The sequence below is a fragment of the Ambystoma mexicanum genome, chromosome 2q, assembly GCF_040938575.1.
Source record: "Ambystoma mexicanum isolate Mex_15411 chromosome 2q, UKY_AmexF1_1, whole genome shotgun sequence".
NCBI classification, from domain to species: Eukaryota; Metazoa; Chordata; class Amphibia; order Caudata; family Ambystomatidae; genus Ambystoma; species Ambystoma mexicanum.
The window spans coordinates 117,040,411-117,063,929 of NC_090924.1; the positions used below are offsets into that span (position 1 = coordinate 117,040,411).

General features: G+C 45.8%; 1 protein-coding gene across 1 annotated transcript in view; it reads left to right on the top strand.

The window, feature by feature from the left end:
* NUBP2 (NUBP iron-sulfur cluster assembly factor 2, cytosolic) overlaps positions 1-23,519 on the top strand; it is a 221,053-nt gene that overhangs the window by 117,805 nt on the left and 79,729 nt on the right. Inside the window, exon 3 of the mRNA XM_069647000.1 lies at positions 6,338-6,456. Coding sequence (XP_069503101.1) covers positions 6,338-6,456 — 119 coding nt within the window. The remainder of the gene's footprint in view (positions 1-6,337; positions 6,457-23,519) is intronic.

Below are 23,519 nucleotides of genomic sequence, written 5' to 3' on the forward strand. Positions count from 1 at the left end.
AGGGATGCAACGCGAGTGCCAGTACGAGAGGAGAAGTATTAGAAATGAAGACTCCATATTGGAAAAAAGACTAGACTGCACTCAAGCGGTGAAAAGTAGCAGAGCTCAGGACAGAGCACGTCTCCAGCATTGCCACAACGACCAGCACATCACTGTGACGGATATCTTTTCAGAAGCTGTGAGGGAGAATATTATGACATTCTCTCTTCGATCAAATCCTATTTTGAAAGGGTGGAATTCCTGGCCCTTCAGTCCCTTCCATGATCCCAGTGAAACGGGGTGTTTGCTTCCAGTTTTGTTCTCGAGACATGACAAAAACAGGGGTCCCCTTAGAAACTGACATCCTGAAAGAGACCAAAAAGATTTTGAACGTGCCTTACCAAGTTGCTTCAATCAGTGAATACTTAGATAATAAGTTGTGTTTAGGGCTGGAAGAGAAGTTCTGTCTAGCATCCAACCCTCTGCCTCACTCAGTGGCCCTTGCACAAAGAAGACCTCCTCCATCCTCCGTTCAAACTTTCAAGATACCCTTCGGCAACAAAGGAAAGGTGATGGACCCTGGGGCAAAAAGGTTTATTCAAACAGTACAGTACATAGGAAAATGTGCACATATTAGCCACTTGTCGCATCAGGTTATGAAGGGACATTTTGAAATGCACCTATTAACTTAAACCAGAAAGAAATCCAGTTTCTAGCAAGCTCACAAGCTAGAAGGGGCCCCTGGTCACATAAATATATGGTGGCGAGAGGCATGTGCCTGGGGCTTGATGTTGGCCGGAATGCCTGTCTACATGGTTCCTGGTTAATCCACGAAGAAAAAAAAACACCCCACCGGTAACATAATGCCAGTATTACTGGCAATCCCCTCCATGGAGATGGAATGGGGATTTACCACCCTTTCTGCCGCCTGCAATATCCCGGTGATACCGGGATATCAGGCAGTGGAAACGTAGGGTCAGTTTGCCGGTATCCCGACAGAATTACCAGAGGGATACCAGCAAACTTCTAATGATCCCCTTGGTCTGTTAGGAGGGTGGCCATGGTCACAGTAGTGTCCTCTACTGGGTTAATTTTTCCACTCCTTTTTAACAAGTTTACATGGTATATCTGTGTCTTCTGACATCTATCTGGTTAGTCCACTACATAAATGTGACCTTTTCAGGCTACAGCTTGTTTATCATGCAGAGCCCTCTGATGTTCTTGGGCTCTGCCTAAATTATGTTTTACAATATCCCTAAAAGCAGCCATATGGCTTTTGGGTTTTTGTGCTGTTTGGGAGATGGGTAGGGTAGCCTCTTATCTTTTTTCCCATGTCCCTTCCATACAATAATTCAAACTGGGAGTATCCTAGAGATGCCGGAGGTGTTTTTCTAAGTGCAAAGAGAGCCCAGGGAATCCTAACGACCCAATTACGACCATCATTCTATGTTAGTGTAAGATTATTTTTAAGGTTTGATTGAACCTTTCCACAGGTCCATCGTTCTGAGAGTGATCTACCAGTGTACATCAAATTTTGATGCAATATTTCTTGGACATAAAGGTGGTGCCTTCATCCAACTCTGGGAAAGGAAGGGAAGTAGATGTTTTAATATTTGTTGACTGGTGGTGTTCCTAAGGGGGAATGCTTCGACATACCTGAGTAGCATAGTCGACAATGACCAGAATAAATGTGTTCCCCAATTTAGATGATTGTAACAGGCCTACTATGTCCACTGCTATGCGCGGAAAGGGCACCTCAATGATGGGTAGCGGTTGTAATGGATCCTGGCTTACCTGAGTAGTTGCAGTTTTTTGGCAGATAGTACAAGTTGATGCATAGCTCTTTACATCCGTATATACTCCGGGCCTATAAAACCTGGGGACTCCTTGGCATTGGGTTTTACCTATTGCCTGGTGGGTGGCGGTAAGATGGGAATGGGCCAGCTCCAACACGATTCTCTAGTGACCTCAGGGAATTACTAATTGTCTTCGGAGAAGACCATCTTTCCCTATGTCAACAACCCCCTTTTCAGGAAGAAAACTGGCCTGGCTTGACTTCTCCTTTGCTCTTCCAACATTACCCTTCCAAAGGCCTTTGTAAAAGCTGGGTCATTCTTTTGGGAAAAGGCAAGGTCGGGCAGTGGTGCGATGGCCTGCGTCTCCCCTGGGTCTAGCTCCTCTCTGAGAAGGTCAGCCTCTCCAAACCCCAGTGATCCCCTTTCGGTTTCTCTTGGGGTTTCCAACTCTTGAGGAATTGTAGTAAGGACCTGTTCTAGTATCCCTTATGCTATGGCTTCTCCTTCCTTGACCACGTAAGGTTGAAACCAGTGATTATGCATGATTATCTTAACTTCCCACCCGATAATCATGATCTATTATTACGGCTGCAACATCTAGGTCATTTCGCTGGCCAATTGCTGACTTTGTGGCCAATCACACATGTCCCAGGTGGAGCGGAAACACTGAGCCCTGTAGGCATCGGGTGTCTCTCATTCGGGTGTATGTAGATGTTCTCTATGCTGTAAAAATCCATCCCAATGGATTGTGGGCTGGCTAGTGTGGGTGATCGGGCCTTAGGATAACTTAGTAAACCGCATAGGTCCCAAACTTGTATCAGTTGATCTTAATCCCATTCCTGACACCATATTTGGTAAACCAGAAGAGGGAGACAGCCACCCTGCTGTGTGATTGACAGCCTAGGCTGTGCATGAATGGCAGAAACATGCTTAAAAGGCGCATGTTTTCGGACTAGAGGCAATCACTTGGAGAAACACCCGACAAAGAAACTGTGAACGAAGCTTGCTGCATCCTCCTGGACCTTTCAATTGCCCGGTGAAGCCCTGTTGCTGTGCTGGAACTTTTTTTTATTTTACTAACCCAGAGACAAACTCAACTGGACTATCTTCCCTGACTGGCCGTACTTCTTCACTGCTGCAATAACAGAGTACCAGGGGTCGAGAAATCCATAGTAGAGTGCAATGTCTGAAATCCGGCTAGAAGCTCCAGGAGTCTCCTAAGGACCCTCCAGAAGCAAGACGACCCGAGCTAGAGTCCCCTCACCAGAGTGCAGGACCCAAGGAGTGAAGGAAGCCCAACCGGTATCCGAGATCCGTGACGGTGCTGTTTGCTAACCACTGAAACCACAAAGTGCCGCTGAACCGAAAAGAGCCCATAGCTGCCGACGACCTCCCAAGTACCGCCGCAGAAGCCCTCCAGACGGCCTCCCTCTTGTGCCCAGGACTGGGGCTCAGGAACACCTGGTCTGCACCGCTGTAGCGAGACAGAATCCAGCTGGACCACTCTTCTTCAAACCAGAGGTACTGTTTAGACTTGGGGTACTTACCTCATTGTCTTGTAGCAGTGCTCTTCTCGGTTGGGAATTGCAGTGGCTTGATTCCAACTCTGTTTTTCACAGGCTTAACAGCTTGTGACCCTACAAGTGATTTTTCTACAAACTCTTAACTTTGCAAGACTTTTATCTAAGACATGCCTCAGCTCCATAGACTGTGTTCCAATTGACTTTGGCTGTCCTGGCTCCCTGCAGACTCTTCTAGCCTATTGACTTTGATATTGTTTGTCCCTCATAGGTGGTAACTTGTTTTAGACTGTTGCTGCTGGGAAAGGCTTGTCTAGATTTAATTGGAAGATTTAGTTGTCCTCGCATATACTGACAACCTGTTTAACCTTTTCCTTCCTTAAACCTTTCCTTTCTACAACCTCAGAATCTGCAAAGTATAACTGGTGTGATATTTAAATGCCATTACTGTCCTTGTGATTAAAGTCCCCTCAGGGTGTAGAAATTGTTTAGCATGTCCAAAGATTATCCACTAACTTGCTCTGGTTCTGGAAAGTTATGTATGTTTAAGTGTATTTACATTGTTACATGAATTGCCTGTTTAAAGAACGCTTATTTAAAAATTGATGTTTAATTAAATTACTGACTTATTTGTAACTGAAACCTTGAGTGTGTTACTGGTTACATGTATTTACGAATTTCAATTGTACAGCTCTACAGCTCATATTTTCCTCTTGAGATGGGCCTGGCTGCTCAGTCACCCTACCAACTTGTGTAGTACAGACGTATACCAAAAGGTGGGTTACCTAATACCAAGCCGGTAAGTGTTGTTTAGTCTGTGTGACTGCGCCACTTCTTACCTAGCAGGGGTTATCACAAGGGCTTCAAGATGGCGAAAATGGGTCTACTTCTTTAAATTAGGCAGCAAAGCAATGAACCAGGCAAAGGAAACGTATATTACATCTGTGAAAAAAGGCACAACCTGGGTGCCATTTTTAAAAAAATAAATAAAACTTTTGACACCACAAAAATATACCACAGTTTAAATCAAAGATTAAATAATCTGCACAGCCCTCATGAACAAGCAAGACCCCATGCAATTTTTACCCACCCACCACTCCCCTACTACAGACCATACTCTCTACCTTTAAACCCACGGAATGGCACAAGTGGCAGAACTCGCTCTTAAAACCAAGACCTGCATCTTATTGGTTGAGACCAGCCCAAAAGCACTGTTGAAGCAATTCCTTCCAATCATTGCTTAGATGACAATCGTTAAATGCATAACTTGCCAAAGAAATTGTCAGCAGCCAACCTTATCATGCCTTCACCACATTTAAAAAATGTTAATAAAAAAAGGAGATGGCTGGCCTACAATTCCTTAGAAATGAGTGGCCCATCTCAGCCTTGTATGATCTAATAAAATATTGGAGGGGAAGTTGACCAGGCAGTTGCCAAACACTTGTGACATAACTGCCTTCTTCATGATTAACCTGGGAGGAGAACTGAAACCGCCTTGTCTGTCATATGAGCACATGCCCCCTCACCCTTGACCATGGCAACACATAATACTGGTACTCCTAGACCCCTCCGCAGTGTACGACATTGTTGATCGTTCTGTATTGCAAAAAGTATAGGCAATGGTGTTGGGTAAAGGCTTCAAATGGGTTTGCCCTTTTCTCACTGACCAAAAGCAATACATCTGCATAATTCAGTTATCGTTATCACGCATTGTACCCCAGGGAAAGCCCCTGGAGTCCTCTCGTTCATCCCTTCTGTTCAGAAGTGCCTGCTCGAAAAACTACCAAGAAAGGACTAGGCAGCATTTCCAAATGTATATTCTTGTGACACACATTTAAATGAATTGCAGAGCCAGAAAACCTCACTAAATGTATAAACCTTGACTGCAATTAGTTGGAAGAGAACTTTTCTTTTTTTAATTTGTTTTTTAACTTCTCCCACTCTTAGATCGATGGTGGGAATAACACCTGGGAAAATCTCAAGCAGGACCATTTTTGTGCCGATAATTGGCCGTGGTCAAGAGCATCACAACTTTTTCAGCCTTTATGGCTCTAAAAAATACTCCTATTCCTTTAAACCTACTTTGATATTCAACCAGATCCCTGGTGTATGCTTGCCTGAATGGCAATTGAATATATACAGTGTTCCCTATGGAATGATCTACAGTCTTCAGAGTCCAAAACTAGGCACCAACATGCACCTGGACCATTGTAAAAAAGAGACCTCTTGATGTCCATTTGAAAGCACTTCAATGAATCCCTCCCTTTTGATGTTTGGAATTGAATTCATGGAATACTCTAGGCCTCAAAATGTGCTCCTGCCACTAGAACACAGGACCAGAATATCTGCAGAAACTGGCATCCCACTTTATCCCGGACTTGAGTAACCTGACCTCTACCTCTTTCTACCCTCCAATGTCAGAAAAATTAGGGAAATCCCTAGGAGTCCAGAACCCCAGCCTCTAGAAGGCACTGAACCCTAGGCTTAAGACAGAATCCTGTAACACGCGCTTCTGTTCAGACTGGTCTATGCTGAAAGCTGGCATTGAGAAGGCTAGCTATAGAGTAACCAATGTAAGGGGTTCTCACTGTGCACCTTTGCACTGTGAACTCTTCGCGACCCTTGAATCGGTTTTCCACTGCAAAACCCTGTGCACTCAATTGCATGCAAAAGCTGCAGTCTGCATCTTAACTTCTACATAACAAATGATCAGTATGTGTGTGTGTAGTTTGATCCCTATATGCTTGGGGACCATTTTGAACATTCATTCTTTGCGACGTTTTTGCCCTGTGAAGGTGTTCCCTGTTCTTGCTTGCACTTTAGATTGGTGGCTTCCATGTATAGTAATCAATAAAGTACTATTGTTGGAAAACTAAGATCGCCCATGTGCATGTAGTGGGGAGAGAACAAGGGCTTTGTCTTAGCATGTAACTTGCAATACAATGTAAAATGTTGCCTTTTCATGTGAGCAAAGCAAGGTCATTCTGATCTTCAATTTGCCATTGAAGTTATCATGTCACCCTTATTTGCTATTTCTTACAGATCAAGGGAATCTCTCTGGGGTCCAGCACATTGTTCTGGTGCTTTCAGGCAAGGGAGGTGTAGGGAAGAGCACCATTTCCACTGAACTGGCCCTTGCACTGCGGCATTCTGGAAAAAAGGTAAGCACAGCCATGCAGAGCAGAAAACTTACTGCAACAGCTGATAACAACTGTTGAGATGGTGTAGACTAGTGACGAAGTTGCTGTTATGGAAACCTGGATTTTTACCCGCTTCAGCACTTCACCCAACAATCGTGTTTTTCTGGGCAAATTACTGTACACATTTACAATTTGAGGAATAGGGAGGAATTATGAATAAACTTTTATACATTGTACTACCCTAATCAGATATCACATAGTCCCCATTACCATAGTCCTCTTTAAATGCTGGTTTCTGTAATCTGTATCCATCTGACTTCACACGCCACACTGGACTATGCACAGCACCTTCTGTTCAAAATGACACTGCTACAATTAATATGCCTTCTCGCTTTTTGGGGTTTAGTGCAACAGAGTCATAAAATAACAGTGGTAGCAGTACATGCACTTGGAGACACTCAGTTTAATTGTGATAGGCACATTGCAGTATGTGAGTGGCATCTGCCACACAATGCGTATCTGAAACAGGCATATGTATTTACTGTATATGGATGTAATAGGAACACGCTGCTCCTCCAAACCCTTTAATAATACGCATAGCATGCAGGGACAGCATGCAAGCATGTATATTACCTTGAAAAGATCCTCGGCCTCACTAGTGTATAGCCATGGGTGGGTTGGGAAGGTAAGTGCACTGAGGTGGAGCACTAGGGAAGGTGGGTGCTGGCAGGTGAGCGTTCTCTAGCACTCGCCTCGCCCTGCTCTGCCTACCACAAGTCCCAAGAGGCACCTTGGGTCTGGGAGGCAGTGCTCAACAGTGATCTCAAGGAAACAATTCTTCTTTCTGGTTGTTTGAGCATATCAACCACCATTGGGACGGGTTTCGTGGTTGTGCGGTCCGAGGTGGGATTATTTCTACTTTATGGGGCATCTGAAACTTGGCAACTCCATTTTTTTGTTTCTACAACAACTTTTCCAAAATACTTAGACACTCACTTGTTCCAGTACACCTCTCACGCTCTTGCCACACAAACACTGTACAATGCTGTGTCTTTGGTTTTATTCGAAATGGAGTACGGTTCTCCCAAGGGTGCACCGAGAGGCTGCATTGATGGCACTCAAGAAAATGTGAATGTTTGTATTTATTTTTAATATTTTCCTGTGTTTTTGATCACCATTCTGCCTGCAGTTCTGTACCTTAATGCTATCCTGCATAGGATGCATCGCTTGGACCTCCACACACACATTGGAGCAAGGAATTGTTTTTCCTTTGCCCTACTTCTTCACGTCAGATTTCTGTTTTGTCTTCTGCTTTCCATATTTGGACTTGGTCAGTCAAGTTGCCACTTTCTTACCGTTTAATCCTCGGTCGTCATGTCTGACACTTGTTTGCTCTCTCCAGGCAAACTACTACCTGTGTGTTCTGGGCATTGCGTAAACCATCTCCGCTCAGGGGGATGTTGTAGCTTTCGAAATGTAGCTTTTTGGACATCTTTGAGAATGACAACTAGTAATCGCTGGCCTTATTTTGCTGGCACACCGAAGCTACCTTTTGCCTTCCTCGCATGATATAAACACCTTGCTCTCTTTGTTGGCCTCTGCTGCTCGAAGAGGACATTGTGAACCCGGAAAGAGGACTCTTGCATGGGAAGTCTCAGCCTTTAAATAAAATATGCACTCCTACCCCCTTATTGTCCACTATACAGGCATTGTGTGCAGACTTTCAAGGAATTGGGGTCGTCTTGCCAATACTAGCTCTGCAGCAGTGGATCCTTCAGACACCACAGGGTTCAGCCTGAACCAGTTCCAGCCCCACATAGGAGCTGTCCAAGGGGCATTGGCTGATGCTCGAACACCTATGTGTATTCCATGCATTTGTAATAGGGACTCACCAGACTCCCAGCGGAGTTCATGAGTGACTGGGCAATAGTTAATTCACCAACACACCTCTTGCTTATTTCTACCAAAGGGAGACATTCTAAATGACTTTGTACAGTTAACAGCGCTATAACCATAGACTAAGGAATGACCTCAGTCTCTCGGATCTTACTGGCCACCAAAGACTAAGAAATTCACATGGGTGATATACCAAAGAGGATGTGTCCAAAGTTTAGAGTTTACTTCCGCATGTGCAGTGGAATTCCTAGAGTAATGATTTTGATGCTTTATTTTCCAGTGCCTTCAGGCGACAATTGGGACCTCCTTCAGAGGCCTGACCATTAACAGAGTTTAGAAGGCTAAGCTCGGATGCTTGAGTGTGGTTGCCAAGGCCACTCGCAACTCTATAAACAAGGGGGCGGGAGGGTCCTGGGAGTGTCTCTACCGGTCTTTAGTTGGTCTCAACCAGAGTCTTTAGCTCCATCCTTTCACAGAAGAGAAATTTCCACTACATATCAGTCTTTGTCCTGCCCAAGGGCAGTCCAGCACCACCGAAATGCCAGGCAATTCTCTTCTGAACAAGGATATCAACAGCAACACCAGACATGTGTTTTCGGCCTGTTTGGGCCTCGTCAGTGAGGTGGAGCTGTGCCTTTCTAAGAACAGTGAGCAAGGGTTCTACGTCTGTATTACCCTAGTAACTTAGGGTGAAAACCCAAAGCTACTTAATCTGCATGAACAAAGAGGGTCCTTGGAGTGTCTCTACCGGCCTATATCCCGGGTTAGAGTCTCAACCAGTCTTTAGCTCACCATCCTTTCACAGAAGAAAAATGTCCATCTAGGAACAAGTCAACCGGTAGAAGATCTGGGCCAACCGCCTTGTCTCTTTTTTTGTGACTTCAATGCCCTCACGGCACCCTCTACGTTTACCTCAAACCCTGTTGACCTTATAATCTATCTCTACAAATGAATCGATCCTCTGTTCCGCTCCCTGCTCACTATATAAACTTGCAATGTGTGACTGCCAGCCCTCCTCTGTGATTCAACAGATTAAATCTTGATCACCCTTCAGGTCCTTACCTTTAACTTCCAGAATAAGACTGGGGGCCTCATTACAAGTATAGCGTTAAGTGGTAAAATTGCTGGTAAATCTGTTTCCGCCAACTTTACCACTATGCCAAATTACGAGGTTGGGCCTGGAGTGGAGGATTTACCTCCAGAAAAATCCTGGAGGGGAATCCTTTCACTCACTGCTGAGAAATCTGTGGAATTACAGCGGCAGAGATTCTGCTGCGGTAACTCTGCCAAAAAAGCCCCAAAAACCACTTGTAATCTGGCAGTAATTCCGCTGGACCAAGTGGCTTTAGCGGTAATTCAGTAGGGCGTTATTCTGGTGAATTTACCACCGGAATACTGCCCGACTCGCAATGAGGACCAGTGTCCTTTCTCTAACTAGCTTTATGTAACTCACAGCATTGATTTGCAGCAAATCCTCTTTTGTCTAAGCTGTTGTCTTTTTAGAATCATGTCTTAAACGTTTTTATTGGTCCTCTCCATGCTAGGGCCCAATTAAACAGAGTCAGTTATCTTCCTTTTCACCTTATGGCAATCTGCATCATATCGGCCACATTTAACTAAGGCTCTTCTCTTAAGAATACCATTGGTTGAGGTGACTAGTTTGAGTTTATCCTTAAGAGGCTCGAATTCTAAGGACATCTGTATCTGAGCGTCGTCACTACAGATATTCCCTAGGCTGTCCAGGATAACCCTATACATATTTGCTTTCAAAGCTGTGTCCAGTATCTTCAGCCATTTTATAGCTGATCTATTCCCCTCCCCCTTTAAATTGTTCATTAGAGCCCTTAAACTAAGTGGCCTACGGTCACTTTCAGATTTTTTATGACCTCAGAATCCAAAACCCTAGCCCAGTCTTTACCTGAGATAAGAGCATTTTTAATTAGTGATTCGCTATTGGGGCCCTTGAATGTGTTCTTGCGGAGATGGCCATTACAGGCCCTTAAATCCAGATCCTCTAATAATCGGGCAGATTCAATTGCTGATCGATGGGCTCTCCTGGGTGGATTAGCTATTCATTTTGGGATGTCCCATGCAATGTCCTGATCATCCCAAATCCCTTCCAACTCTGATTGGTCCGATCTGTAGATTGAAATTCCCCATAACCAGTGTAAGCGTGCTATAGCCCTTCAAATTATGCCTTTCTTTTTCCAAAGCATGCAATCTTTCCAGATTTCATAGGCCCCCTTTTCCTGCTGATCTTTTATAAATGTTGAACAGGGACAATTCCTCCTTTTCATTTAATAGAATAGTCAGATGTTGGAGGTCAGGGACTCCTGTTTCGGATACCATCGCAGCCCAATTTAATAAGGGGTCTAGCCAGATCAAAAGACCACCGTTGGACCTGCCTTTGGGGCCCATAATGGCCGGTACACTATAAGATTGGAAGTCCTGTTGTTCAATGGTGGCGAACGCCCAAGTTTCTTGGAATGCTATAACGTGAAAACCCCTTATGAAAGTAATCCAATTGGGGTCTTCCAGGCATTCTTAAGGCCGGCTATGTTGCAAGATAAAAATCTGCATTCCTCTGGCTCTGGTTTGTTCTTTTTTACGATCAGTCATCATTGGACTTCATCGCAATTGTTAGGCTCCAGTCGTTGCTCCCCCACCCCCGAGCCCAGCGGCCACGTGCTCTTCCCCCCCCCACCCCCCCCCCCATTGGGGCCAGCTATTACGCACAGGAGGAGGTACCTCGGGGCCTCTGATCCTGGCCAGGAACAGAGCTACTGGTTTAAGAGATATGTTAACATTCTTAGGTGGGTACGACCTAATGTCTAGTAACCTGTCAACCATTTTTCAAGATTTCAGAAATACCTGAAAATTGTCAAATATTGAATTTGGGATAGGAGCCCTAATGCACCTCACTGAATCTTTTTATTGGGGCCAAGCCGCTTCTTGTATGGCTAAACAAATGTGTGTTTTTGTTAGGGCTGTCTGGTCTTCATAGGAATTTGAACTCAAACATGGCACATTGACCATAACTAAAGAGGGACACCTCTTGTCGGATTAATGCTATTGGGTGAAGCTCTGTTTGGTCCTATCCCAGGGCCATAGGACCGATCAGAGCCCGCAATTGGAACTGAATTTGGACCCGTGACTGGGGCACGACACTGATTGTGAAACCGACCTTGAGTGTTTCTTTGCCCCTGTGGGCAACTGGTGTCAAATCTTTGTACTCTGAGACCATTCTATTAGTTACAGGTGGTTGCTTCCAAGAGACGACTTTCTCATTGGCTATTATCCCTGTGTTATCCCCTATTAGCCACAGTGAACCCTTCTGTTGGAGCTCGGTCTCATTATATCAACATTGGAGGTTGGGGGTGTTGATAATCTAGCTACCTCCGCGTTTAACTTGCTGAGGTCGGAAACTAGTGTATCCATGGTGCTCCAATTTGTTAGCAATTGCTTCCCTTATTTCTAAGAGCAGCCCTTCAGCCTTTAAATTTGTAACGCAGAAACCTAGCGTAGCTCCGGAAACAAAGTCTGCGTCACAGTTCTGTGTGCAAGAATCTTTCCTAATAAAAGTGTTGGAGACTGAAGAATGTCTGCCTTTTTCCCCAGGTCTTTATTTCTACTGCAGGTGAGACCCATTTCCTTCTTTTGCCAGCTCTGGGTCCCACTGGGTGCATTCAGTTCCTTAGTTACCTTACCCATAACAGCCCTCTCGCTAGTGCCCATTGAAAAGAAGGGCTTCACTATTAACTGAACCTCTTCCTCCCCCCGCCCCCCACCCCCCCTCTCCTCCCTCTTTAACACCCTTAATTTCTGCAGGTGGTTCAGCTAATACCTCTACTTCCAAATCATTATTCCGCTCAACCACATCCACAACTAGCTCTTGGGTGGATCTCAATTACATTGGTTGAGCTAATCAGCCCTTCTTCCTCATTACCCCATCTTGGGCCCTTGGCAAGGAGGAAATAATTCCTCTCCACTTCTTGTCCCGGCTTCATACAGACTTGAAAAGGGGCCAAAGGATCTCCCCGGGGGACACGACTACTCAGTAAACCTAGGTTGAATGCCTGAAGGGGCAGAGGGTCATAGGGTAAAATCAATGAATCATCTGCCTCATCAAGCACCACACAAGTAGGTATCAATGCCACAGCTGGTTTCCTCCTTCCTTTGTACAACCCTCTATGGATTGACTTATTGGAAGTTTGATGGAATTATCTATTTTATCAATGTCAGACAGCAACTCCTTTATCTCTAAGATAAGGGCGTTCACATCTTTTATCGGCTTAAATATTCTCGATCTTTCTTTGCCTGTTACCAGGGGAGATTGGGATCTTGGCCTTTCTTTTTGCCATTATAATTAACAGCAAAAAAGGGCAGGGAGTAATATGTTCCTTGCCAACATTTTGCCAATGAGTAATGAAATATCCCAAGGTTGCTGTTTAAGTTGTAACGCTCACCTGGTATCCACGGAGAAGTCACTCAGCCTGTTCTGACCTCTTACGACCTCAAACCCTTCCCTGGAGTCTACTCGACTGGAGACTGGGCCTGAAACACAGGATTGGTAGAGTTTAACTCCCTATTGTCTGTGTGCTTGAACCCCTTTCTTCCCCGGGGTCCAACCCTTCCCTTTGATCCACAGCTCACCTTTTTTTCTTGGAAAGTGTGCTCTCCGTCCTGCTTTCAGCACAGGGGCGCGTTGATTGATGCGGCCTCGTTGCTGCCTAGTTACTTCACTGGCAAGAGTCTGACAGGTAAGTATAAAGAGTCTTTTGAACAGTTCTCTAACCTCGTTCCTTTCCTTCCTTAGATGATGGCCGGCGTCCGGGGATGGCGACGTGCTGCTGAGATGAGTAGCGCTGAAGGTGAGTGAGGGCGCAATGCGACCCTTTTCTATTTGTATTGAACCGATTTCTTTTTTCTGTGTCTTTTTAGATGCCGCGACGTTTTCAGCGTGGATGCCGGTTATGAAGAAGGAATGCAGTGAGTAAGCGCGGTATGTGGCGCCTCTAGATGCTTCCACGCTAACCTGGAGTGTGTTTTCCCTCTTGCAGATGGATGAGAAGTTCCGGAGACAGAGTTCCCCCAGAGCGGCTGGGATTCAGGAAAGCGTTTTAAGTTCGTACAGTATTTAAAAATAAGCGAAGATTTGCTGAATGCTTACTAATGCCTTTTTTCTGTTCTTTTCCCTTTTCCTTAGGAAGCGGCCTGCCAGGATGGGAATGACACCGCCGAAGATGCCCGCAGAACAGAAGAAGTGATAAATGATGGGCAGAAGCGCCGCAAGGTAAGGCTGTTCCTAACGGTGTTCTTGTTCTTTCAGGAGCTGAGCGCAGAAGAAAGATGCAGGCCTACTGGAGACCGATCCAAAAACGTTGAGTGTCACGCTGCAGGTGCAGAAAACACAAAGCATGTTTCTCAGCCTGGGCGTGGCTTAAATAGTCTCTGGGTGTCCCAAGTGTCTCTGGGCTGAACCACACCCAAGAGACTAGACTGCACTGCACATGCAGTTCTGGGAACCGAAATATGTGGGGGCATCCATCTTGTCCCCATCAAAGCACTACACGTCCAATCCCCAATGTTATCCTATGGGAGTGAGTGAGTCTGGTGCCACAAGCGCCAAGTCTGACTCCAAGTGGGTCTTTGGAGGGATGGAGAGGCCCTTGAGGGCCATGTAGGTGATTGTGACCTGGCTCCAGCCTGACATCTTGGAGGGCTGGGCACATGAGGTAGGAATCATGACAGATGTACGTGAGATGACAGCCCCGCATTTAAAACAAGACAAAATAATTGGTCACTTTATACAGGCGTGGAGCGAGGCTCGCCCGGCAGGTTGAGGGACTGCCTTAGTCCGCCCCGCCATTCCCTCCGCTCTCAGTCACGTCTGTATATGAGCAAAGTCCCATCAAGTCTACACATGGGCACAATCAACCGCTTCTGTCACAAGCAGAGTGCCCAGGAGTACCCGAAGGCTAACAGAAATCTTTCCAGATGGCAAAATGTCAGACAAAATAAATAGCAATTCGGGATGTTTGCCAACGATGGTTGAAGGCCAGGGTCAGCTTTCTTTCTTCACCCATTACTGGGGTCCTGATTTCTCCTCCTGGCGACAGCTGCTCTGGTGGCTCCCTATTGGCACAGGATGAAAGGCAGCTTACAGCAAGCTGACTGGGCTGCTAAAATAGCATAGTTGACAAGTCACATAAAAACCGAATGAGAACTGGCATCCGTAAAGACTCTGGGTTTTGCAGCGATGAAAGAAATGTGCTCCCCATGGCCGCAGCACTCACGTTGGTATTGTTTGGAGGCCCAGAGAGGTTGCAAGAAAAGTAAAGCAAGAATACCTTCCTTGGGCCACCGCCTTCAGCATCTAACCAGCCTGCGGCTCAAAACAGCTGCTTGCCCTTGGCTGCGCAGTCTTCGCTGCCAAATGGTGTTGGGGGTCAGCGTTATGCATTGGGGGCGTGACAGAGCACTGTCACAGGTGAGAAACCCGATGGTATTCTCACTCCTAGAACCCTTGGATCCTCTGCGCAGGTGGCAAGGCCATTGTTTTTGGATCCTGACCCAGGGTGTGGAGAAGCGAGGGAGGATCATCTAGGTGGAGGGTCCTTTGGTACTGGGAGTGGTGTACTCTTTGGTGAGACATGGTATCCCTCTTTCCCTAGTAACAACCAACCCTGCCCTTCCTTGCCCTTTATGGGCTATTATAAACTAGCTCATCTTAATTTCCCACAATTGACTCTTGACGGTACTGGGATGAAGAGGCAACTAAGAGCAATGAAGACTACTTTTTCACCACTCTGGTGCTGGGACGAGAAAGATGCCTGCTAAGAGTTGAGGTTCAGGCATGCCCCTTTTAATTATGGTTGGTGTGAGAAACCTAGGAGTATTCTCCCATGTAGACTCCAAAAAACTTCTATTCAGGTGGCCAGAGAAGGGTCATCGCTCTTGGATCCCAATCATGTGGTGAACAAGCGAGCGAGGATCACCTAGCTAGCAGTCAGGGCTTGTTATTGTGGGAATACCCCAGGTGAGACGCAGTATCCCAGCGGGACGGTAGGTGAGGTGGAGGAGGTCCCTGAAACCTTCATGGGATATGCAAGCCCTGTTGTCCCCAAACCAAGAGGGAGGTGGAAATATCAGGCCAGAATCAAACCAGGCAAGAAGGTTCCAGACAAGACAAAGATATGACCCTAACCCCAACACTGTTCTCCCCTGCTTCAGAGCCTGGGGAATATTGCCAAGGCCAGGACTTTCATGGCAAGATGTCTGGCATATGGAATGACCTAACAAATGGGGAATCGCCCATGTTGTACAAGACAAGAGGCTCTTTTTCTGTCAATCCACTTGCCATACTTCACCTACAAATGTCAGTTTCCATCTTTTATATCTTCCCCCTCCCCATTTCCAACAAATATTGCGACGAGGAAGAGGCAACTAAGATCAGTAAAGATTACCCATAGGAATAACACGGGGGGGGGGGGAATAAGGGAAACCTACCCTAGAAAGAACTGAAGTTGTCCCACTAATAGGCAGGGTGAGGCATTTAATAGTAAACATTCAAACCTGACTCCACTTGACTGGACTTTTCACTATAAAAGGTGTGTTCTTACACAACAGGATTAGTGACTCGGAGAGCAAGAAGGAGAGCGAGTTGGGAGGAGAACCGAGACACCAGGGTTGCCCAGGACCGCAGGCCAGAGACTGAGATCCCGGGACGCTGAGCAGCGGCAGATCGAAGGAGCCAAAGCGTGGCGAGGGAGCGTGTCTCCAGGGAGCCAAGAAGGGTCTGTGTAAGGGAGCTGAGAGGCGTGCTGGTCCTCTGCTGAACCTGTGAATGCTTGTTTCCCTGGGTCGGTGAGACAGCCCGGGAGTGTCTGAGGGGCAGGCGGCGAGTCCCTGACATCGGAATAAAGAGCTGTTGTGGAGCTGAAGCGCAGAAGTCAGCCCGGTGAGTCTGAAAGCATTGCCGAGCCGGGTTGTGAAGAGCGCAATAATACTAGAATCACGTAAGAAAGAGAACCGCGTTTGAGTGAGTGTTCAATTGAAGCTAACGGAAAGATTAAACAAGGCAACGATGCAAGCAACTGTGTAATCGCGAAACGAGGGAAACACACATGTATGAATGGAAAGAACTCAGACAAGAAAGTGATGCAAGTGTAAAGAGGGCTAGAAGCCCATGGAAAGGTGCAAGAGGAACGAAAGGAAAATAAAGTATAAAAAGGGTGTGAGTGACCCGAAAAGAAAGAAGCAAGTGCATCATTGCACTAAAGAGTGAAAGAAGCATGCAAGAGGTGCAAAACGGAGAAGGAATAAAGGGCAGTGCAAGTGTGCACGACAAAGGAAAAAGTGCGGGAAACAAAGAGAGGGGCAGTAGGGTCAGAGTGGTCGTGTTGAGAAAGTAGAGAGCCTGGCGTTTTCGAAAGCGTCCGATTATGCCCCATGAGAGGATGGAATGTAAGACTGAAGATATACAAGGAAAAGGCATATCCTGACCAGCTGAATTGGTGTTTAAAAGTAGAGAGGTCTTAGCTTGAGGAAGGGCACCCTAAGAAACTAAAAAGGAACTGACATTTTCAAGCTGGAAAAGGCCTGGGCAAGGGAACCCTGACGGGCCTATTTAGGAAAGTAAAGTGAACCAGTTAAAGCTTGGGGATCGGAACCCCAAGGAACTCAAGACACTTGAGGCATTTGAAATCACTCTAAGGGCCCTGTGGAGGTCTTACGAACAGCCCTCTTGAGTGATCCCATCTGTGTAACATTGACCATATTGCACCTGGTGAGAAGACCACCTGAAACCAACTTTGGTTTTGTCATTTTTGTTGAATCACTATTTTTTCCTTTTCAAAAGACTTCCCTATCGCATTATTTAAAGTGTGAGGGCAAGCAGACTTTTATTTCGGACTATTCGACAACAACGGCCATAAGAATGATCAGTTAAGGGAACCTTCCCTTTAGAGTTGGGGCCAGTCAGGCATTCCACCAACCAAGGAATCTTAATAAATAAAGGTTTAAAAGAAATCCTTTTGACTGTGTCTCTCTTGATGACATGCCCCTCACATCAGGCAGGGCTAATGAAGCATGCACACCTGCAGGAGTATAGAAAAGAGACCAGCCCAGCAAGAGGGAGAGAGCGACTGGGAAAACGAGGAGCAGCAGATCGAGAACCGGCAGGAGCTCTGACGAACTGTGAGGAGTATATTGCACCGAGATGAAGTGTCTTGAGATTGGCTTTAAAACTCCAAACCCTGTGTGCAGAGTTTGCGCAGCAGGAAGCAGTGCCGATCTCATAATCCTGAAGACTGGTGCTTGATGACTCCGGGCGTGACAGCCACGCTGGAGCATCTTGGAGGCAGACTGAAGACCCCTAACCATTGTGGTAGCAGTGGAAGCATCCAAGTGTTCAAGAGCTGGTGAGTTTCAGAGACACAGGAATCACAGAGCAACTCTGCACGCGAGCGTGATACTTTAAAGCAACATTATCAGCAAACGCATTGTCCGTGCCGCTCAACTGCAAACGCGAGTTGATTCAAACTGACAGGCCATTGTTAAAGTGAATAGAAAGCTTAAGAAGAGAAATAATATCCACAAACAAACTTTCCCATTGTGATTCAATTAAGCCTTTACACAGAAAGTATTATAAACCTGAAAAGGGAAGATACAGTGCAGTGTAAGGAACTAATGGTGGCAACAGTAAAGACAGACACAAGAGATCATATTTTAAGGGTGTTTATTGAACTTTATGCGTTTATCTCATCCAGCATAATCTAAACCTACATTTAAGATGGGAGCAAGCTACGACGATCGAATAATAAGGCAGTCCTAGAGGCGTCTTGTCAAATAAAAAGGGCCTATACTTAAAAAATAAACTAATGCCAGTCCTTAACGCCAAGTTACAAAAAGAGTGTGGGATAATGTTCACCAAAATAAAATTTAAAATAAAAAGTGTTCACAAAATAAGTCAGGATGGTTTGGCTGGGTCTCCCTTCCCCACGTTTTAAGCACAGGACAAGGCGGGACTTCTGAGCACAGCACACTCCTGGACTTTGTCAGCGCGAGGTTGGCTGTTCAAGTTCAATGATATCAAAACCTGCAGAGGCGAAGTCCCTTTCCTGCAAAAGTCTCTTGCCTTGAAAAGGTTTGCTGATTCACGGTGACAAACGCACAAGTTCCTTCGGTACTCCTTTACATTGGGGCGGTAGCTTCTTGGCCCTTTGATCTCCCTCTGCCGGGCCCAGATCCTCCTTGCAAAAATGGGCCTCCCTCCGTCGGGTTCACTACGGCCTTCTTTTAACACCGTTTATGTATTGCTTATTTTCATCAGAAAGCGTGGTTTTCCTTCTCCTAGCTTTCTCTGCATCCCTCTGTCGGGTTCACACTTGCCTTATTTCACAGCGCACATTCTTATTGGAAAGCGGTGTTCCGAGTCCGACCCCCTAGCTTTCCTCTTGGCAACGGGTCGGAGACTTTCGATTGTACAAGGGATTTGACGTGACCCTTGTAGGACCACTCTGACACCTCATGCCCCTTTCCTATGGCCTTCTGGTTCATCTAGTTCAAAACGGGTCCCGGTCATAGTCTTTCGAATGAGCGCCCACGTGGCGCTGGACCACTCTGCACCTGGACCTCAAATGGGCTTTCTTTAAAAGTTCAAACACATACACAAGTTCTTTCTCTTGCAAATTCCTGGCGTTCAAAATGTTGCCACTTGCAACCTTGGGATCAACACAGTTCTATTTGTTATCCGCTTCCTCCGACTCATCGACTGTGCTGAATCCTTTGGTCTCTCTGATCCCTTGAGTCAAGGATAGTACCACAGTAGCCAGCTTGCCTCTCCGCCTGCATTATCAATGCGGGAGGTCCCTGTGTACCATTGACTTCTGCTACTCCGCACGACAGCTGTAACTCCCAGTCTTATTTCTCTTTCGGACGCGTTGCCGGTCCGAGTTGAAAAGGGCAAGGGCAATTCCCGTTCGTCCTTCCAGGCCTCACCACCTTTCTTCTCTGTTTGAACTGCCAGTTTAGTGTAGCTGTCTCCTTGTGCATTCGGTTCAAAAGTTGGGGCTCCTGGTTGAGAGCCTATTCTACCCTGAGCTAGATACAACAGTCACTTGATGTACCATTACTGTTATCACGAAACTGTGTCCGAAGGTCGTTTGATTATACATCTGCACACGAAATTATCAATGACGAGGCAAAATGTATATTGCAATGCGAGTATGGACTCTATATGGGATTTTACTGCACCGTTGTTTTGGTTTGATGTGATGCTGTGTCTTGAAACCGCACCTGCACTGATCATCAAATACTCGCACAGCATATTCCAGCCTAGGGACCAGGCCCCGCCCCTGGTGTCAGAAGGGATGTTTGGAGGCATTCCCCTTTTTTCCTTTACGCCCGTTCGCCCACGGTTGGACTCCCAGTGCAGGTTGCCATGACAACCGGCACCAACATCGGGTTCAGATTACCCACTGGGATCTCCGCCCAGGTGAGGATCTACATAAACACTTTTGGTATACAAGCCGAGCGATTGGCACAACATTTAACGCCCCTTTTGCCCACTGTCGGTTGCCATGTCAACCCGTATTCAACACAGTGGCTAATTTACACACTTGGACCCCAGACGCATGGGGACCCATGTAAATTCTTTTGCTTCACAATCTGAGCAATTGATGGAAAGGTTACTCGCTTCCACGATTAGTGGCTACCCATCCCCCCCCAAGATGGCCACCGTATAAATAATCATGGATTCCTAGCAACAGCGTTACTAACGCCAAGCCAGGTCACCATAAATCGTAGAGTGACTCAGCGGTTCATACGTTACAGCGGCAGACTGCGAGCAGGTCCTGTACCCTGACAGGTAAGGCCATTTTGCCCGCACTCAACTTTCACAACTACTCAAGTGCCCTTAGTGCCATAAAATATTAATTGGACATTCTCGTTCGATTTAGGTTTTTGGCCATGGGACCATTTTAATGAATAGAACAACTAGGCTCGTTTACAAGTGAAACTTCTCCTCCAGCCAAGAAGTCTGGAGTCTGTGTTATGAAGAGTGTCCGTCATAACCAAGTTGTTTTTCCGATCCCGTTTAAGGTGATCTTTGTACCTACTAGAAACTCCTTCCTTTCTGTTTTTTCACAATCGGATCAGACAGAGATTAGCCCTTGTGGCTCATACAACTTCCAATCACAGAACCTTTGGAATTAATACACCATAGGTAAGCTGTGTGCGTTTTCAATACTGCACAGCGCATGATTTATTCGTCTTTAAATAATTGGTGCATGAATACTCCCCTGACAATTGTCTCCATTCCCCCTGCAGCACAAACCTCATACAGTACAGACCCCCGTCCTGATGAAGGCCGTATACTTGATGTGGCCCACTAATCCCACCTAGAAACGGCTGAAACACTGTGGTGTAGACGCACTATCCCCAACTGCAGTACACTCATGCTGCTGTACACAATGAAAATGACTTGTTTTTGTCGAAATGTTCAAGTGATGTTGTAAATGTCCAATTGTTTATATGTTTGCCATTTTCATGCGAACCCCTTGACAAATGAAATTTGAATTTGATTTTGTCTTGCACACACAATGGTTGTCCTACTGAAAAACCTTTGATTCCGTGTGATGTAAATATTTTCTGTACTTTAGGTCAACGACCTCCCTTTTTCTCTTGTTGCTAACTCTGAAACGTCCATTTTATTTTGAACTGTACTAACATTAGATAAAAAATAAGATTGATTCTACAACAGAGCTTGGAAATTTTTATTCTTCTTTGATGCAGAGGGTGATAAAAACATGAGTATTCTGTTAGCACCTATTTCTCTTGGACCTATTCAATTGTAATCATTGTTCCATGTGCATTCGGCCTTGCTCAAAGTGTACTTTCGTGCTCTGCCTTTTATCACTGTGGGGGGAAGGTAAAGGGCTGTCGGGTGTGCATGGTTATTGTCAATTGCCTGACTCTTGCTGAGCCGTGTGTTGGGACATGTCATGTAAACGGCTCTGGTCTGTTGTCTATTACTCTGTAAGAAAGTGTTTGGGTGGGAAAAGGGGTGGGGGAAGGAATATGGTTTCCAAATATCCTACAGGGTAGGAACGGGGAAAGGTGTTACAAGGAAGGGGATACCGCGTCTCAACTATCAGTGTCCCATTTTCACTCCCCGCCCAGGTGATCTTCCCCTACTGGTCCACCCCCAGGAACTAGATCCAATAGTGATGGCTGTGTCCTGGCCACCTGGACGATAGATCTTCGGGGACTAGCAGGTGAAACACCTTTTGGGGTTCCCACAGCGGCAAAGCAAAAGACTTGCAGAGATGTGACTTTCTCTGGTAGAGCCAGGAGGATACCAAGGAGAGGTCAAAGATGGGTGAATATTGTCCACCAAAACCAAGCAGCTAACAAAGGGAAGGATCCTGGTTGTGTGACCTGTGATGGGTGGACCATGTGGTCTGACAAATGCGCCTAGACCAGTGAGCCCTGAACTGTGATAACCCTAGTGTTTAAAAGAGTGAAAGAGGTATACTTGGCGGATCTGAAGTCATGGGGAAGCGAGCCCTGAGACGGAAGGAGATATACCTGTTGTTGTCTCAAGAAGAAGCCTGAAGACCATCCTTTCTCTGAACTGCGCTATTTGGAACTTGAGGTAGGGAACCATGAGGATTGTGTGGAGCTTTTACCTTGAGTGAGAGAGTGGCCACTCCGAGACTTTTGTGGAACTTGGTGAAGGGGAGCTGAAGAGGAAGCTGAGAGCTGGAAGCCGCTCAGAACTTTGTGTTGATCACCATTTATTTGATTATTGACATCCTTACACATTGTTTAGCTTTAGTTGTAAGGGCAAACATAGTTTTGGACACAGACTTTTAAGTTGTACTCTTTGACTCAAACGTTCCTTAGTTTCATTCAGGTAGGGAAATCCCACCTTAGCATAGGGCAAGTTAGGCCTTCTACCATCCTGACATTTGAGTTAATTACTTTATTTTGAATCTTGAATCTGTTTGTGTTGTACTTCATGATGCCTTCACGCAGGGCCCAGAAGGAGCAGTATATTGCAGCACAACACAGCCTGCGGCTCAAAACAGCCACCTGCCCTTAGCCACGCAGGCATCCACTCTTTTTCTCGCTCATCCCTTTGTTCATTCTCTTAAACTTTCTCATTTCATACTTTCTCATTCATCTTGACCCTCTGGGTAAGTAGCATCAAACTTTTTTTTAAATCAGCTGAGACAAGTGGGACCGTTTTCCTCAGTTTGGCCACTTCTCTATCCTCTGAAGTTAGTTGAAAAAAGCATGAGGACACAACTACCTGCTTCCAGCTTCTTTCTGACAGATGCTAAATGAAACTAAACTGGCAAAGGCCCAGTGAGTGAACTGGATACAGCATTGTGAAATTTGGGTTATCTGATTTTTCAACAAAAAATTGTGCCACTTGTGAGCTGGACAGTAACGTCACATTGAAAGTGTTCTTCAGATGATCATGATAATGTGCCTGTACACAAGTTGTAGAGGAGCAGCTGCATACCTCTAGGAAATCCCGCCCCATACCTCCTATATGTTGGGAGCCTGAGATTGTGCCATGATTAACACCAGCTGTTGTGACCATACCACAGCGGATATTTTAAAGAAGATATGCACTGAGAAAACCTTATCGAATGTATCCCTGAAGAGATGACAATCTGAGGGAGGAACAATATGAAAGACGAGCGTGACGCCCGGAAGATACTGGCTGAAGAGGTTGCATGGATCTTACAAAAACTGAAGTTAGAATAGAGTAAACTTTAACGTGCGAGAAGATTGCACGTGTGCAAAGCACTGTAGAAAATGCAAGCAGTTTAATAACTGTACAGATGCTGTAACGCAAGTAGACTTAAGTGATCATAGAAGCTGGCTATACGTAGTGAATAGACTGCAGGCGAAGTTGCCGTTGTATAGAAGCTGGTAATCCGTGTCATGAACTTAGTAAGCCAGGACCGATGGAGAGGAAAAGCTGAGAACTGCGTCACAGCATGAATAAGCTGAGTTTGTAGAAGAGAACAGCAAAACTGTCTGGCCTGGTATCAAAGCTGAAGCAGCCAAGTTCTGGTATCTATTCTTGAAAGCGGTGAACGTGAGAAGCTGTCATCCCTTGTTAAGGTGCAAAGACCAAGCATGCCAAGTTTTATTAATTTAAATGCTGC